This window comes from Coenobita brevimanus, chromosome 100 (assembly GCF_032717465.1).
Source record: "Coenobita brevimanus isolate Jiangsu-jjx chromosome 100, ASM3271746v2, whole genome shotgun sequence".
Classification (NCBI taxonomy): domain Eukaryota; kingdom Metazoa; phylum Arthropoda; class Malacostraca; order Decapoda; family Coenobitidae; genus Coenobita; species Coenobita brevimanus.
Genome location: NC_137053.1, coordinates 57862824 through 57880873, shown reverse-complemented (window position 1 = coordinate 57880873; position 18050 = coordinate 57862824). Strand labels below are relative to the sequence as shown.

Genomic DNA, 18050 nt, shown 5'->3' with positions numbered 1-18050 from the left:
TCCCATTTTCTTGCTGTTTTCGTCACGTTCATCCAGCACTAATGGTAACAACGGAACAAATATAATGTTTTGTACGGTGCTCTCTCTCTCTCTCTCTCTCTCTCTCTCTCTTTGACAACACGGAAAGGGAAGCTGGATTTGCGCTTCCGGCTGTGTGTGTGTGTGTGTGTGTGTGTGTGTGTGTGTGTGTGTGTGTGTGTATACCTTTGAGAGATAGAGAGAGAGATTAGCACAAATAAATATCACAAGTACAAAATCACAAACATCCACTTGAGTCCCAGGCTTTTATTCCATCTCTCTCTCTCTCTCTCTCTCTCTCTCTCTCTCTCATTCCATCATTTTTACCTCCCCTCAGTATCACACACTAAGCATTTTCTTTTTTCAATATCACAAAATTTTTATAAGTACCAAGCTGGGATTATTATAGCTCCTTTTATATATATATTTTTCCCAGGCATCAGCTAAAAAAAAAAAAAAAAAAAAACTGCAGACGTCAATGTAATTTTTTTTTTTTTGACACCTTTGTTCATTGTTATTTTTTTTTGTCCAATTTTTTCTTTTTAGTTTTTAAGGTTAGTTTTTTTTTTGGTTTTTCATGTTGATTTTCTTTATTGTTTTTCTGGGTACTTTTTTTCGTGTTACTTTTCCAGTTACTTTTTGTTACTCTTTCCTTTTATTTTTTCCTGTTACCTTTACCTGTTTCTTTTTCCTGTTTTCCTGTTTTTTTCCTATTACTTTTCCTGTTTCATTCCTGTTACTTTTTCTTGTTACATTTTCCCGTTGCAATTTCCTATTACCTATTCTGTTACCCTTTCCTGTTACTTTTTCGTATTATTTTTTCCTGTTTGTTACTTCCTGTTTCTTTTCGCTGTTACTTTTTCTTGTCACTTTTTCCTGTCTTTTTTTTCCTTTACTTTTTCCTGTTACTTTTCCCTCGTACATTTTTCCTATTTTATTTTCACTGGGAGGAATTAGGGGAGCGGAGAGCTTTTGGCGTTTTGTTTAGGCTTTTGCTGGAGCGTTAGGAAGCTTATGTGAGAGAGAGAGAGAGAGAGAGAGAGAGAGAGAGAGTTGCATATTTACAGACTGTAATAGGAGAGAGAGAGAGAGAGAGAGAGAGAGAGAGAGAGAGAGAGAGAGAGAGAGAAGGGGAGTGATTACATATTTAGAGTACAGAATAGTTGAGAGAGAGAGAGAGAGAGAGAGAGAGAGAGAGAGAGTTGCATATTTACAGACTGTAATATGAGAGAGAGAGAGAGAGAGAGAGAGAGAGAGAGAGAGAGAGAGAGAGAGAGAGAGAGAGAGAAGGGGAGTGATTACATATTTAGAGTACAGAATAGTTGAGAGAGAGAGAGAGAGAGAGATCGTAAATATACCCAAAGAGCTTTTCTTAAGTGACCCGACCTTACAATTAATAGAATCTCTCTCTCTCTCTCTCTCTCTCTCTCTCTCTCTCTCTCTCTCTCTCTCTCTCTCTCTCAGAAATTTACAGCCCCTCCCATCCATTCCACATTCACCCACGCTGATTCCCAAATTCTTTCGTTCACCTCTTATGCAAAGGCCTGTATCAGAATCTATCGTCTCTCCGCCTCCCATTCGTCTTTCCCGCCGTCTCTATTTCTCTTTTCATCCATTTTCGTCCGTCGGGGGGGGGGGACTAACATATCGCGTTTTTCTTTATTCTTCGTTCTTTCTCGTTTTCTTTCGTCTCCTGATCCCGCTTTGTATTGTTCGGCTGACAGTTGGGTTCCGTATTTGAATTTTTTTTTTTTGGTGGTGGTTTCCGGGTCCATTCGTGTTTTTTTTTTTTTTCGTTTTTCTTCGTTTTTAATTTTTTGTGTGTGTGGTGAAGTTCTTGTTGTTTTTATTTTATTTTCCTTTTTTTTTTTTAGTAAGTTCGTTGTTTTGTGGGATTTATATTATATTTTTACGACGCTTAGTGTTCGGTAATATTTATGAATTTGTGCTGTTCTCTCTCTCTCTCTCTCTCTCTCTCTCTCTCTCTCTCTCTCGTGGTGGCATGGTTGGTAAGGGTCCCAGCCGAAAGAGGGAATGCAGAAGGTGCCATGATTCGAATCCCTGAGTTGACCAAAAAGACTTCTAATTTTTTTTTTTTACATCACCAGGGACAGTGATGGCCTTCTGCGTCTTAGCCTCTTCAGTCCGGGTACTTATTTTATCTTTAATCCCTTCAATCCGATGACGTATATATTATAGTCTTTCTCCAGACGATTTTACTCAGCTAAGACCAGCCCCGAGTAGTGTAGTGGATGAGGATTTTTGACCCCCCTCCCCCCTCCCCCCCGTTTCGAAAATCACTATAAGCCAAATAAAATTGTAATGAGGTAGTGAGAATTAAAAATGAATATATAAAGGCGTCCAAGGGCTCAGTAGATTATCCCATGTGGCTGAAAGGTGTTATTTTTAATTATTATTATTATTATTATTATTATTATTATTATTATTGTTGTTGTTGTTAATGTTCTTTTTGTATTATATCCGTAACTTATTATCGCGTCTCTTTTTTTTGTGCAAGGAAGAAGGAACCAAAGGCCAGGTCGCTTTGGTCTCTTCTTAATATTTACTATGATTTGATTGTGACGTGATTGGTGGCGCTGTGTCTAAAGGCAGATGTGTATATATAAACAATCTTACCCACTGCTTAATCATAGGAGAGTTTATAAATATGGCTCCCCCTCCTTGACTTCTGCTTTTTCTTCATCTCTTTGTTTTCCTTCCTTATGCCTTCAACTAATTATTCCTTTCCTTCAACTTTGTCCTTTCCTTCAACTTCGTCCTTTCCTTCATCCTTTGCTTTTCTTAATTCCTTCCTCTCTGCTTTTCTTTCCTGGTCTTTAGCTGATAGAATAGTTGTGCTAGATATAACAGTCCCTATACCAGACAGCCACGAAAAACAACAGGTCTCTTGCTGTTTGCTTTCCTTTGTACTTTGCTTTCCTTCGTAGCGCTCCTTTGTACTGCCTTTGTTCTCCCCTACCCTTGATCTCCTTCCGTCCCTTCCCCCTCGTTCTGTTTCTTCCCTCTCTTCCTCCTCTCCTTTTTCTCCACCTCCTATTGTTCTGCCCTCTCCCTTCTATTTCCCCTCGCCTCTGTCTCCTCATCCCTCATTCACCCCCTCCCCTTATTCACCCTTTCCCCTCATTCACCCTTTCCCCTCATTCACCCCCTCCCCTCATTCACCCCCTCCCCTCATTCACCCCCTCCCCTCCTTCTCTCCCTTCTCTCCTTCCCCTCATTCACCCCCTCCCCTCATTCATTCCCCCTCATTTACCACCCTCGTTCACCCCCTCCTTCTCCTTTCCCCTCATTCATCCCCCCTCATTCATCCCTCTCATTCTCCCTCTCCCCACATCCACCCCTACCCTCATCCATCCCTTCTCCTCATTCTTCCTCTTCCCTCATCCACCCCCTTCCCTCACAGTCTTCACATTCTCCCCCTCCCTAAAATCTCCCCTCCCCATATTTCCCCTCCTCTTATTTTCCTTCCTTATTCTGTCTTCTCCCTATTTTCCCCACTCTCCCCTCCCCTCATTCCCTTCCCTCATTCTCCCCTTCTTCCTCCCCCCACCCCTCATTCTCCCCTTTTTCCTCCCCCCACCCCTCATTGCCTATTCCCTCAGCACATTTCCTCCCCCTCCATCTGTCTCCCTGCCTGCTCGCCCCAACAAGTGAACAGCAATACGTTTTCTTCCACATAAAGCTCCCCTCCCCCCCCGAAGATAGAGAGCTCTTCCCCCCTCCCCTCTGCCTTCTTTCCCTTCCCCCCTCCCCTCTGCCTTCTTTCCCTTCCCCCCTCCCCATCTTGCCTCCCTCTCTTCATCCCCTCCTACCTCCTATTCTTCTTCCTTTCCTTTCTTCCCCCTCTTCCTTACTTCCTTTATTACTCTTGTCTTCGCTCTTTCTTCCTCGTCCTTCCTTTTCTCCTTCCTCTCCTTGTCTTCTCCCTCCTTTCCTCCTTCCCTTCTTGCCTCTTCCCTCCTCTTTCCCTTCCCTCCTCTTTCCCTTCCTTTCTTGCCTCTTCCCTCATTTTCTCTTTCCCTTCTTGCCTCTTCCCTCGTTTTCTTTCCCTTCCTTCATTCCTCCTTTTCCCCTCCCCTTCCTTGCCTCATTCCTCCTTTCCTCTTTCCCTCCTTGCCTCTTCCCTCATTTTCTCCTTCCCTTCATTGCCTCTTCTCTTCTTTCCCCCTCCCCGTCCTTGATTCATTTCTCCTTTTCCCCTTCTCCTTCATTTCTTCCTTCCTCATTTCCCCCTCCTGTTCCTTTCCTCTCCCCATCCCCTTCTTTCCCCCTTCCTCGTCCTTTCATTCACTCCTCCTCCCTCTCCTCTTTCTTTCCTACCTCCCCACCCCTGATTTTCCTCCCCCTCTAAAACTTTCCCCCTTTTCCCATCCCGTCCTTCCTTCTCCCACTCATCTCCCCCCCCTTTCTCCCCCCTCCCCTTTGGAAGATGAAGAGCCCAGCCCCTCCCTAATCCCACCTCCCTCCCCTCCTCCCCTCCATCTTTTCTGCTACCCCCTCCCCCTCGGTAAAAAGAGAAAGATATCACCCCTCCACTCCCCTCTCCCTCTCCCCTCCCTCTTCCCTGATCTCCTCTCCCTCTCTTGGAAGATAAAGAGCTCATCTGCCCCTCCTCCCCCTCCCCCCTGTTTCCTTTCTTCCCATCCCTTTCTTTCTCCCCACCATTTCTTCTCTCCTCTCCTTCCTCCTCCCCTATCCTTTCTTTCTTTCCCTCTTCTTCCTTTTCCTCATTTTCTTCCTTGAGCATCTCTACTTCCCCTCCCTTCCATTTCTTCCTTTCGCTTCTTTCTTCCTCTCCCTTCTTTTCTTCCTTCCCTTTCCTTTCTTCCTTCCCTTTCCTTTCTCCCATGCATTCCATTCTTCCTCCCCTTCCTTTCTTCCTCCCTTTGTTTTCTTCCTCCCTTTCCTTTCTTCCTCCCCCTCCTTTCTCCCTCCCCTTCGTTTCTCCCTCCCCTTCCTTTCTTCCTCCCTTTCCTATCTTCCTCCCTTTCCTATCTTCCTCCGCCTTCTTTACTTCCTCCCTTCCTGTCTTCCTTCCCCTTCTTTACTTCCTTCCTTCCTGTCTTCCTTCCCCTCCTTTCTTCCTTCCCCTCCTTACTTCCCCTCCCTTCCATTCTTCCCCTCCCATCCTTTCTTCTTCCCCCTTTCTTCCTTCTTCCTCCTCCCTTCGATCTTCCTCCTCCCTCCTTTCTTCCTCCTCCTTCCTTTCTTCCTCCCCTTTCTTTCTTCCTCCCCTTTCATTCTGCCTCCCTTCCTTTCTTCCCCTCCCTTCCATTCATCCTCTCCTTTCCCTTCTTCCTCCCCTCCTTTCTTCTCTCCTTCCTTTTACTTCCCCTTCCTTTCCTCCTCTCTCTCTTCCCCACCCTTCTTTTCTTTCTTCCCCACCCTTCTTTTCTTTCTTCCCCACCCTTCTTTTCTTTCTTCCCCTCTCTTCCCCATCCTTCTTTTCTTTCTCCCTCTTCCCTTTTTCCCCTCTTTTCCTTTGTTCATTTCATTTTTCCCCTCAATTTCTTCCCTACCCTTTCGTTATTCCTCGCCCCCTCTTCTTTTTTTTTCCCTCCTATATTTCCGTTCTTCTTCCTTTTTCCTTGCTCTGTATTCTTCTTCCTCCTATTACTTTCTTCTTCACCGTCCTCTCCATTTCCCTCCTTCCTTCCTATTCCTTTCTTCCCCCATCCTCCTGCTCCTCTCCATGTCTCCCTACCCTTTTTCCCCTCCCCCTCTCCCTCCCCCTCCTCCCTTCCCCTCCCCTCCTCTCCCCTCCCCTCTCCCTCTCCCTCCCCCTCCTCCCCTCCCCTCCCCTCCCCTCCCCTCCTCTCCCCTCCCCTCCCCTCCCCTCTCCTTCCCATGCCGTAAAGGTGAGACATATGGAGCATTATGTCTTGGAAGGCGACGTATGCTCCTCACGCTCCCCTCCCCCCCCCTCTCTCTCTCTCTCTCTCTCTTCATAATCAGTTTTCATCACTTTATTCGTATTTCTCATTTTGTTTGCTTTACTTGCTTTTTTCATTTATTATCGTCTTCATAACATTTTTATTTCTCGTATCCGGTTTCAATTATCCTTCAGTGTGCTGTCATTCACTCTCTTTACTCTCTCTCCTCTCCTCACACACTTTTTCTGTCTCACCTTACTCTTCCTTTCTTCTTTTCCCTTCTGTCTTATTCCTCTCTCACTCTTCTCTCACTCTCCCCTCTCCCTGTCACTGCCTTCTCCCCTTCCATCTGCTCTCACTCTCCCCTCACCCTCCTCTCCTTTCCTCTCCCCTCTTTCCTTTACCCTTTCACTCACTCTTCTTCCACTTCCCTTTCCCCTTTTTCTCTCTTACTCCTCTTCCTCTCTCCCTGTCTTTTCCACTCCCTATTTCTCACTCTTTTCCCTTTCCCCCTTTCTCTCGTACTTTACCTCCCTTACGTTTACCTATCCTTCTCTCACCCTACTTTCTTACTCTTACTTTACGATTTCTCTCTCATCCTTCCCTCTCATCCTACCCTGTCATCTGTCTCTTATCATCCTTCCCTCTCATCCTTCTCTCTCATTCTTCCCACTCATCCTTCTCTCACATCATCCTCTCTCCTTTCTCATCATACACTCATCTCTCTCTCATCTTCTCGCCTGGGTACCAAATTCACAGACTTTATTGGACTTAAGTTGTACCCGAAACTGCTTATTTATACCTTTGCTTTAATTCACACAGGTACTAAACTCGTAATACCAGAACTAGAGTGAAGATAGTGAATTATATTAAGATCAGCCAGTTTCCTCTCTGAAAATTAGTGATTGATATTTAGTTTTGTTGTGAAAATTGCCGAAGATCCATTTCCAGATTTCCCTGTTAACCTCACCTGTGCATTCTTATTTACCTGTTATTAGTCTTACGGCCTAATTATGAAATCCAGGTGAGCGGAAGTGTAAGGAAGCCCCGAGTTTCTGATGGTCATTAGTGGCACACCTGTTGTTAGTAAAGGTAATTAATCTGCCGACGTCCCTCAGTACGTAGTATAGTCAGCAACGATACAAAAAGGTCAGACTTCTGTTATCATCTCATGTCCATGTAATCCCCCCCCCCAAAAAAAAAAAAAAAAAAAAAGGTTTGTCTATTTTTTTACTCTGTCAGCTTTCATATGGGCCTGACATTCATCTCACTGTCCCTTCCTTCCCCCCCCAACTCCTTCCCCCCGTCTTGTCTATGGCTTCTCTCCTCTCATTTTTCCCTCCCTCCCTCTCATCCTCATCTCCAACTCTCCTCTACCTTGTCTCACCATTACATAGCTTTTTCGCGAATTCACTTTGTTGTCCTATTTCTCACCTTCATTTCTCCGTTCATTTCCTCCCGTTTCTCATCCTTCTTTAATCATCCTCACCCTTCTCTTTTCTCTCTTATCCTTCCCTCTTCCTCTCTAACCCTTTCTCCCTACTTTCACCCACACCCTCCCTTATCATCCTCTACTCCCCATGCTTACTCACTTTCCTCACCTTCCCTTCTTCTCTCCCCTTCTCCTCTCCCCATCTTCTTTCGTCCATCCACACCTCTATCCTTCACTTTGATCTTTGTCTCATTCTATCCTCTCCTCTTACCTCGGCATAATTCTGGTCTCTCCCTCTTTTCTTACGCTTCCCTCACCTTTTCTCTACACCTTCTCTTCCCGTCAACTTTCTTCCATCCACACCTGTCTCTTACCTGACTTTTCCTCTTTTATCCATGCCTCTTTGTCTCACCTTCATCTTTCTCTCACCTTCATCTGTCTGTCACCTTCATTTGTCTCTCACCATCTGTCTCTCACCTTCATCTGTCTCTCACATTCATCTATCTCTCACATTTCTCTCTCACCTTCGTCTTTGTCACATCACCTCACTCTCACCTTTACCTCTCTCTCACCTCGCCTGTCTCTCTTCTTCATCCATATGTTGCCTTCATCTATCTCTCACTTCAGATCTCTGTCACCCTAACAACCCTATCACTTTCATCATTCTTACCTTCACCCCTCTCTCACCTTCACCAATCTCACATTTCCCCTCTTTTCCCCTCACCATCACTCCTTAGCATCCGCTCTCCACCTCTCTCACCTCGCGAAAATGCTGGCGATGCGAGTGGCTTTTTCGTAAGGTCCTTTTTTTGTGTGCCCCGCTCCCACCACTGCATTAATGAATTTATAATGAAAAGCGGCCATGTCAGACACCCGGGGGAGGCCAGAGTTAGGGCCAAAAATGAGAGGGGGCTGAAAAATGGAGAGTGAGGGGGGTTCAGGGTTTCCGCTTCCTTTCCCCGGCTTTTGTTCTCTCTCTCTGTGGGTAGCTGGAGGAGGAATTTTGAGGAGGAAAGGTAGGAGGGCAGGAGGAAGTGTTGAAAGGAGAAGCTGGAAATACAGGTAAGTGAGAGGTAATGGGATACGGGAAGAAGGTAGGACAGGTGGCGTGAAGGTGTGTGTGGTGTAGGTTTTTTTGAGGAGGGGCTGGAGAGAGGAGGAAAAAAGGGAGGGAAGAAGGAAAGGAGAGAAGGAGAAAGGGTTGGAGGGAAGGGAATAGAAGGAAAGAGGAAGGGACGGAGGGAAGGGAAGAGAAGGAGAAAGGGATGGTGGGAAGGGGAGAGAAGGTTAAAGGTAAAGATGAGAGGGAGTGAAAATAGGTGAGTGAGGGGCTTCTGACTTCCCGCTTCCTTCCTCCTGGCTTTTGTTCTCTCTCTGGGTAGCTGGAGGAGGATTTTGAGGAGGAAAGGAGGAAATGTTGGAGGAATGGAGGGAAGAAAGAGCTTTGAGGGAGGGAACAGGATGGGAGAGGAGGTAGGGTGTGTTGTGTGAAAGTCTGTGTGGTGTACATCTTTGGGGAGGTGACGAGGAGAGAAGGAGAGGAGAAAATGTTGGATGGGTGGAGAAAGGGATGGAGGGATGAAGAAGAGAAGATGGAGGGACTGGAAGGATGGACGAAGGGAAGAAGAAATGGTTGGAGAGATGGAGGGAGGTAAAGGAAATGGGATGGAGGAGGAGGGATGGAAGGTAAAAAGAAGGAGGGCTGAAAAATGGAGAGTGAGAGTGCTTCTGAATTTCCGTTCCCTACTCCAGATTTTGTTCTCTCTCTCTCTTGGTAGGAGGAGGGGTTTGGGGAGGAGGATTTTTGCGGAGGGAGGAGGAAAAAGGTTGTGGGAAAAGCTGGGAGAGACGAAAAGATGAAAGAGCTTTGAGAGAATGGAGATAAAGGGAGAGAAAGTAGGGCTGGTTGTGTGGAGGTGGGACTGAGATTTTTAAGAACCAACCAGAGGGAAGGAAGAAGCAAGGTTCAGGAAAGCAGGTCAGAGAAAGAGTGAAGGAGGTTGTCTTAGGAAGGAAGGAAGGGTCGGGGAGGGAGTGGGAAGGGAGAAGGAAGGAAGGATGGATGGAATGGAGAGCAAGGAGAAGTTGGAGTGTGAGGGAAAGAAGGATAGGATGGGGGAAGGATGAGTTAGTGAGAGGAATAAAACTGATATGGATAGAAAAGGAAGATGAAAAGAAGTAGGAATAAAGATTAATAGTAAGCTGCAGAGATAGTTTTAATGAGAAAGATAATGCTGGAATAGAGAAGGATAAATTGGAGAGATGGAGAGACGGAAGGGCTTTTTGAGAGGGAGAGAGAGAGAGAGAGAGAGAGAGAATGAATGGAGGAAGAAAAGGTTGTACAATTTCACAATATAATGTGTACGTAAACTGCGATATTATATTCGTCATGTCCAACTCTTTTAATGTACTTCTGTCTAACCTCATGTCATATATACACTCATGTCTTATTCACCCATGTCTTATACACTCATGTCTTATGCACTCTTATACACCCATGTCATAGAGTCATGTCTTAAACACTCATGTACCGTAAACTCATGTCTTCTTCACTCACGTCTTATACACTTCCTGTCTCCTCCTCAGCCTGCCTGGATGCGAGGGAAGGAGTTCTGGGACACCAACTTTGAGAAGCGATACCTCAAGCGACGCGCCAAGTGGAAGAAGCTGCCCCTCAAGGTAAGTAATAGTAGTAGTAGTAGGAGTAGCAGTAGTAGTAGTAGTAGCAGCACCTCAGTGAAAGAACTAACTGCCATCATTGCGCTTTCTCAGTGGTAAATTATGACTCCTGTGGGCCTAATAGTGCGGTCTTTATCTTGGTTTTATATTGCAGTATTTTTTCTGGTCCATTTCCACATATTACCGTAGATTCTCGTAAAAATAACTACAGTATTCTTATTTCACAGTTTATTTAATTTTTGTCGAACAGCAGAGAGGAGGGATGGAGGAAAATGAAGGGCTGCTTGGAGGAAGGAAAGGGGAAAGGAAGGAGAGGAAAAGGAAGGAAAATGTACAGAGGAAAGAAAGGGTTTTTGGATTGATGGATGAGTGTTTGGAGGGAAGGAGTGAGGTCAGGAGGAAGGAAGGACGGATGGTAGGAAGGAGTGGGAGGGAAAGTAGTAAGGACGAGGTGTGGAGCGAAGGAGAGACTTGAGCAGAATGAGGAGGGAGGGAAGGGTTTGTGTATAGAGGAGTGGGAGGGGAGGAAGAGGTTGAGAGGGGGAATGGAGGAAGAAGAGAAGGAGACTGGAGGAGGAAGAGAGAAACAAGTGAGAAGGGAAAGGAAAGTATCTGGAGAAAAAGGAGATTTAAGGGAAAAAGAGGAGAGGAAAAAGGAGAGGAGAGGTGTGTAATGAGAGGAAGGATTTTGGAGTGCAAAGGGGAGGGGAGGGGTGGAAGGAATGGGTTAAGTGGAGGGAAGGAGGGAAAGGAGGTTGAATACAAACGAATACAAAGGAAGGAAGACAGCAGCAGATCTCTTGGCCCTGTTCAAGGAGGTTTGCTGTAGGGTTATTGTGTGAGACGAAGACAAGGATAGGAAGGAAGGAAGAAAGGGAGGAAGGAAGGGGAAAAGATAAAAGGAAGGAGGAAGGAAGGAAAGGGGAAAGATGGAAAGAAGGAAGAAGGGAAGTAAGGAAGGGGAAAAGATGAAAGGAAGGAGGAAGGAAGGAAAGGGGAAAGATGGAAAGAAGGAAGAAGGGAAGTAAGGAAGGAAATCAGAAGAAAAGCAGCAAGGGGGAGGCAAGATCTGGGTGTGAGGAAGAAACAAAGACGAAGGGTGGTGGGAGGGAGGAGGGATGTGAAGGGGTGAGAAGGAAGCGGGGAGGAAGGGAGGGAGGGAGTGGGGAGGGAGGGAGGGAGGGAAAGGAAGGGTTAAGTGGCGGGCTCGTTGATTTATGGCGTCCCCCGTCTCGGTCTTGATCTTCTTCTGCCATTTTTACCTGTGGGTCATCTCGCCTGGGGAGGAAAAGTTGATTATTTTACGAGCTGGGAGTTTGAGTGAGTGGAGGCTGGCAGAGAGAGAGAGAGAGAGAGAGAATTATTTATGAATAGATAAGTAGATAGATGAGGGAAGAAGGAAGGACAGGGCGCCTTCAGGCAACCGTAAACCGAATAAAGTGTATGAGAGAGAGAGAGAGAGAGAGAGAGAGAGAGAGAGAGAGAGAGAGAATACACAGGCAAAAAAAAGCCAGAGAAAATAAAAACCTAAATATTAAAGCAAGAATGCGCAATTAAAGAAAAAACCTACCTCTTCTCCACAAGGGTTTTTTTTTTTTCCTCTCCAGAAAAAAAAAAATGGCTATAGCAAGAGTGAAATATAGATGTGAAAGAGTTAAATAACATGAGGATACAGTGCCAGAGGGTTAATTAATAAAGGGAATACAGTGCCGTGAATATTAGCCTGCATATTACACTGGAAGATATTGAGATAAAATAGTTATAAATACACGGCAGAAGAGTAATTCAGTACAAAAAAAAAATAATAAAGGAAGAATGGCATCAGTAAAGACAGCATTATTAATTCCATCAAAATTAACAGAGCTAGAAAGAATACAAAAAAAAAATGATTGTCAGATTAAGTTTTGTTCCCCCCCCAATTTCTCTCTCTCTCTCTCTCTCTCTCTCTCTCTCTCTCTCTCTCTCTCTCTCTCTCTCTCTCTCTCTCTCTCTCTCTCTCTCTCTCTCTCTCTCTCCACTCCCCTCCCCTCCCCTCCGCTCCCCTCCCCCATACCCTTCCCTCCATTACGCTAATCTCTCTAAATCCATCACCCACATAACACAAAACAGAAACCACTCCCTCCCTTCCCTTCCCTTCCCCCTTTTCCCCTGCCTCCCCTCCCCCTCCCCACGTCTCCCTCCCCACCCTCCTACCCCTCCGTCCGGCAATATTGAGAGTGGCACCCTCTTTTTTATATTATTATCATTAAAACCGTAGCCAGCCTCTTAAGTGAATTGCGCTAGTCACCCCCTCACCCCATTCTCATCATCATTTTCTTTTTTATCTCATATCCTCATTATTGTTAGTTAGTTTTTTTTTTTTTTTTTCGACGCCTTCTTGATGACTCTGATCTTCCTTTCTTGTTTGTGTGTCTGTTTGTGAGTGTTTGTTTTTGTTACAGCCGCGCGCGAAAAAAGCGAGGGAGTCATGGGTTTGGTCTGGTTTGCGTCTGTCTGTTAGCCAAATTATGGGAGAAATATTGAATGGAATTGTACTAACTTTGGTGTAATAATTTAGGACGAGTAGAGGAACAGATGATCAAGTCTTGGCTGAGAAAGGTCAAAGGTAAGGTCATGTCTCACAGTTTTTATCCGATTTTGACCAGACTTGGTGGAAAAGTTGAGGGTCAGGAAAGGGTGACGTGTTGAAATTTTTAGGTCAGGCAGTCAAAGGTGAAGGTCAGAGGGCAAGGTCAGATATTCGGCCTATTAAGTAGATTTGATTTGTTTCGGACCAAACTTGACGGAACAGTTAATGATCAGCCGAGGATGAAAATTCTCTCTCTCTCTCTCTCTCTCTCTCTCTCTTATAGGTCAAGCCCAAAGGATGAATTCAGCGGAAACACATTTATCCGATTTCAACCAAACTTGGTGAAATGATTAAGGGTAAGCCAAGGAAATTTCGTAACACCACATCATAGCGAATAATTCTGCACATGGCATCTCATTATCCTCTTGTATGCTCGTGATGCGAACTACGTGGCTACAAAATTGATACAAATAATAAATATATTTATTACAGACGCACCGACTACACAGTCTTTACAATACACTTTAATATTGTTCTGTTTTAGTGTTAATAGAATGATATAGTTTGCAGTTCCAGAAGTTAGAGAGAGAGAGAGAGGAAATGGGGAGGGAGAATTGAGGAAATGAAGAAGGATAAGGACAGATGAGAAGGATAAATAGGGAGGAGGGATGGGATAGAGAAGAAGGAAGGAGAGGAATGGATGGGATGGAGAGAGAGAGAAGAGGGGATATTAATTGAAATGGGAGGAAGAGGAAGAGGAAAAGGAAGAGGAAGTAGGGGGCTATGGTGAGTTAGATGCGAAGGGACAGCCTGGGGGGGGGGTGAGAGAGAGAGAGGGAGAGAAGAGGAATAAGAGAAGTGCAGTAAGATGTGGGGGGGAGGAGAGACATGATGAAGAGATCAAGATGAAGAGAGTCATAAAGAAAGAGAAATAGAAGAAAATGGTAGAATCGGAATGGTGGAGAAGGGAAAGAAGAAAGAATGATGAGATGGTGGTTGTGATGCTGGTTGTAATGATGGTGGTGGTGGTGGTGGTGGTGGGTGTGGTGATTGTGGTGGTGGTGGTGGTTGTGGTGATGGTGGTGTTCATAGCGATGAGGTGAAGGAACACGAGAGGTAAAATGTAAATGGAAAAGAGAGAAAATGAGATAAGAGGAAGGCAAAAAGATGAGAGAGAGAGGGGAATTTTATACGTTTTCATTCGTTTCTCTCTCTCTCTCTCTCTTTGTGTGTGTGTGTGTGTGTGTGTGTGTGTGTGTGTGTGTGTGTGTGTGTGTGTGTGTGTGTGTGTTTCCTCTCCCCTCATTCCTCGTTTATCTTCCATCCTTCCTTCCTCCCTCTCTCCCTCCTCTCTTTCCCTATCATTTTGTCTTTTATTCTCTCTCTCTCTCTCTCTCTCTCTCTCTCTCTCTCTCTCTCTCTCTCTCTCTCTCTCTCTCTCTCTCTCTCTATCATCATCATCATCATCATCATCATCATCATCATCATCGTCTATAATATATCATCCCTCCTCCTCCTCCTCCTCCTCCTCCTCCTCCCTTAATTCTTTATTTTGTGCTTCTCATCTTTCCTTAACCTTTTTTTTTCTATTCCATCTCTCATCGTCTGTTATCCCTTCTTTTATTGCTAATTTTCTTTATTTTCTGTTTCTTTACTACAGTTTATTCCTCATTTTTGTTTACATCCCATATTCTATTTTTTTTTTTCCTTTTCCTTATCCTGTTTTCCTCCTCCTGTTTCTTACCAGTTTTATTTTTCCTTCATTTATTCCTACATTCGTTCATTCCCTCCATTCTTCCATTCAGCTTTCTCCCTTCCTCCTCTCTGCATTCTTCCTCATATCCCCATGTCTTTCCATTTTCGTCTCCTCCCTCTCATTCATCCTTTTTTCCTCCGACACGTTCGTTTCCTTTTCCTTTACCTATCCTTTCTTGTTCTTCTTCTCATCTTTTCACTTCTTCTGTCCTCTCCTCTTCTTTCATCCTCTATTTTCTTCTTTCACTCATTCTGTATCTCTTCCTCTCCCCATCCTGCCTTTCATTTCTTCACCTTTCCTTTCCTGTTCATCACTACCTCCCGCTATCCCATTCTCTTCCCTTTCTCTCCTCTCCTCTCATCTCATCTTCACTACATTTTCTCCCCCTTCACCTTAGCACCATTCCTTGCTGTTTCTCCATGTCTCTTCGTCCCTTCGTCTGTCTTCCCCTACTCTCTTCCTCACTCATTCATTTCTTCTCTTTCCCCTTCCTCTTCTCTTCCCTTGCCCTTTCTTTCCTTTTCCTCTCCTCTTTCTTTCTTCCCCACCCTCACCTCTTCCAATCCCCTCTCTTTCCCCATCTTATCTTTTTCTCATCATATCTCATTCCCCTTCATCTCTCTTCCCCTTCATCTCCCTTCCCCTCCCGTTCCCCCTTCATCTCCTCTCTTCCCCTCCCTCTCCTCTTTCCATCCCCTCTCTCCACTTTTTCTCCCTTTCCCCTTCCTCTCTCTTACCCCATCATCTTCTCCTCCCTTCTCATTCCTCCTCTTCTCTCCTCTTTTTCTCTTTCTCTCTCTTCCCCTCTTCCCCATTCATCATGCCTCCCTCCTCCCATTACAACGAAGGGGAGGAGGCACCATTAGACCAGCCTAGTGCCATTAAGGGGCGTGCTAAGGGTCCCAAGGGGGGGAGCCAGGTGTGTGAGGGCCAGGCAGGTGTGTGTGGCGGTGTGAAGGTGTGAGGGCTGGAGGGGGGGCAGGTGTGTGAGGGAGCGAAGGTGTGAGGGAGGGGGTAGGGGAGGCAGGTGTGAGGGAGTGAAGGTGTGAGGGCAAGGGGTGGAGGGAGGCTGGTGTGAGGGAGTGAAGGTGTGAGGGAGGGGGTAAGGGAGGCAGGTGTGAGAGAGTGATGGTGTGGAGGGGAGGGGATAAGGGAGGCAGGTGTGAGAGAGCAAAGGTGTAAGGGGAGGGGGTAGGGATTGTATGAGGGAGGTACGTGATGGAGGGATATATTAAAGCATTATTGTCAGGCATGAAAAAAGAATTATTAGAAAAATGAACAGCTTTGGAAGAAGGGTTGGTTGTTTGGCAAGTTAAGGGATTGTTCTTTTACCAACTCTTACGTATAGAGTTGAAACGTGGCCATTGAAGAAGGGAGAAGAAATGCCATAGATTTTATCCCTATTCTTAAGACCATTACTCAAAGAATTATTTATGGATCAAGAAACTGTTAGATATATATGAAGGTTTTGGCATAGAGGAGAGAATAACCCCAGTCTCACCGATACTTAGAACTGAAAATAGGGACCTGGAACGCGCATAGACGGCTGGATGTCCTAGTCTGAGGAAATGTTTGAGTGTTACCCTTGTAAGTTATGAGGAGAGGTAAAGTTACGTAGTGTTATATTGAAGCGTGTTTAGAGGAGTGCAAGGAATGTGTGTGTGTGTGTGTGTGTGTGTGTGTGTGTGTGTGTGTGTGTGTGTGTGTGTGTGTGTGTGTGTGTGTGTGTGTTTTAGTTATAAGGAGAGGAGGTGAAGCTATGCAGTGCGGTATGTAGGAATGGATGAAGAGAAATGCACTGAGGTGGTATGGACAGGTGGGCAAAATGCAGGAAAGAAGACTAATTAGGAGAGTGTGTTTGACGTCCAGGTAATTGATGGTGTTGCAAGGGGGAAGACCTCCAGCTGCGTGGTTGAGAGAGAGAGAGAGAGAGAGAGAGAGAGAGAGAGACAGAGAGTCACAGTGCTTAGATTAATAAATTAGTAACATAAAAATTATGTCTTATTCTTTCTTACCCTTCATCCTGCTTTCCGTCCTTCCTTCTTCCCGCCCTTCCTTCTTCGCGTCCTTCCTTCTTCCCGCCCTTCCTTCTTCGCGTCCTTCCTTCTTTCCGTCCTTCCTTCCATGCCGTCAATCCTCTCACTTCGTCTTCCCTACCCTCTCTCCTTTTCTCTCTAGCTTCCTTTTTCTCCATCCTGCCTGCCTCTCTCTCTCTCTCTCTCTCTCTCTCTCTCTCTCTCTCTCTCTCTCTCTCTCTCTCTCTCACTCACATTTTCCCACCTTTATTCCCTTCCTTCCGCCACCACTTCTTTCATTCCTCTTTTTTCTCCCTCTCTCCAATTTTTTTCTCTCTCTCCTTCTCTCCTATTTTTCTCTCTTCCTCTCTCCTAAAAGCTCTTGCACCCTCCCCCCCACCACCACCACCATGGAATTCTCACACCGCATTAACATTCTATCCTCATATCCTCCTTCCCTTTTCCCTCCTCCTTCCCCCTCTCCCTCTCTCCTCTCCCCTCTCCCCTCTCTCCTCCCCTCCCCCCTCTGTCCCCTCACCCATTTTTGCTCTTCTTCCCATTTTCTTTCTCTCTGTCCTTTTAGTCTTCGTTTTCTTTATCTGTTTTCTTCCAACTTCTGACTTTCTTCTCTCTTTTTCCGTGTTTTCATTGGTTTCTAATTTATCATTCCATTCCTCTCTCTCTCTCTCTCTCTCTCTCTCTCTCTCTCTATCCCCTCCTCCTCCTCGTCCTCCTTTTCCTCCTCCTTTTCCTCCTCCTTTTCCTCCTCCTTTTCCTCCTCCTCCTCCTCCTCCTCCTCCTCCTCCTCCTCCTCCTCCTCCTCCTCCTCCTCCCTCTCTCTCTCCTGGTTGCAACACACAGGTAGAAAACAATATACTTTTCCCCTCACATCCCACACCTCGCACACTTCCATCTCGCACCCTACCATCTCGCTCACTTCCATCTCGCTCACTTCCATCCCTCGCTCACTTCCATCTCGCTCACTTCCATCTCGCACACCTCCATCTCGCATACCTTATCCTCTCTCCATCCTCATGTTTTATCCTCTCTCCATCTTTACGCCTCATCCTCTCTCCATGTTCACACCTCATCCTCTCTCCATCCTCACACCATATCCTCTCTCCATCCTCACACCTCATCCTCTCTCCATCCTCACACCTCATCCTCACTCCTCACAACTCTCATCTCATTCTCATATCCCACATCTTGCCTTCACATCATATCCTCTCTCAGTCCTCACATCTCTCACCTCACCCTCACTTCATTCACCTCATCTTTGAACCCTGATATCCCCTAATCCTTGCCTTATACTCCTCACCTCAGTCAAGTCTTTAAGTCCTCGTTACAGTCGCATCGATCATTACTCACCTCATTTCACCTCACCTCACCTCACCTCACCTCACCTCACCTCATCTCTTCTCATCTCACCTTACTTCACCTCACCTCATCTCTCACTTTCCTCTTCTCCTTGAGCGTATAAATCCCCCCATCCTTACCTCACAGTCCTCACCTCAGACTCATCTCTCTTGCATCATATCACTTCATCTCACTTCCCACACGTTAAAGTTTTGCCATGAGTAACTTAATAGGTCATGTCCCTTTGCTCTCTGTCTTCCCTTATTTCTGATATTTCTTGTCATTATTATTTATTATTAGTATTAGTATTGGTTTGTGGTAGGTGGGGGCG

The 18050-nt window shown here is 45.6% G+C and overlaps 1 protein-coding gene across 1 annotated transcript in view; it reads left to right on the top strand.

Annotated features, from left to right (window-relative positions):
* LOC145414665 (alpha-mannosidase 2-like) overlaps nucleotides 1–18050 on the top strand; it is a 544739-nt gene that overhangs the window by 139479 nt on the left and 387210 nt on the right. The window contains exon 2 of the mRNA XM_080284184.1: nucleotides 9931–10023. Coding sequence (XP_080140310.1) covers nucleotides 9931–10023 — 93 coding nt within the window. The remainder of the gene's footprint in view (nucleotides 1–9930; nucleotides 10024–18050) is intronic.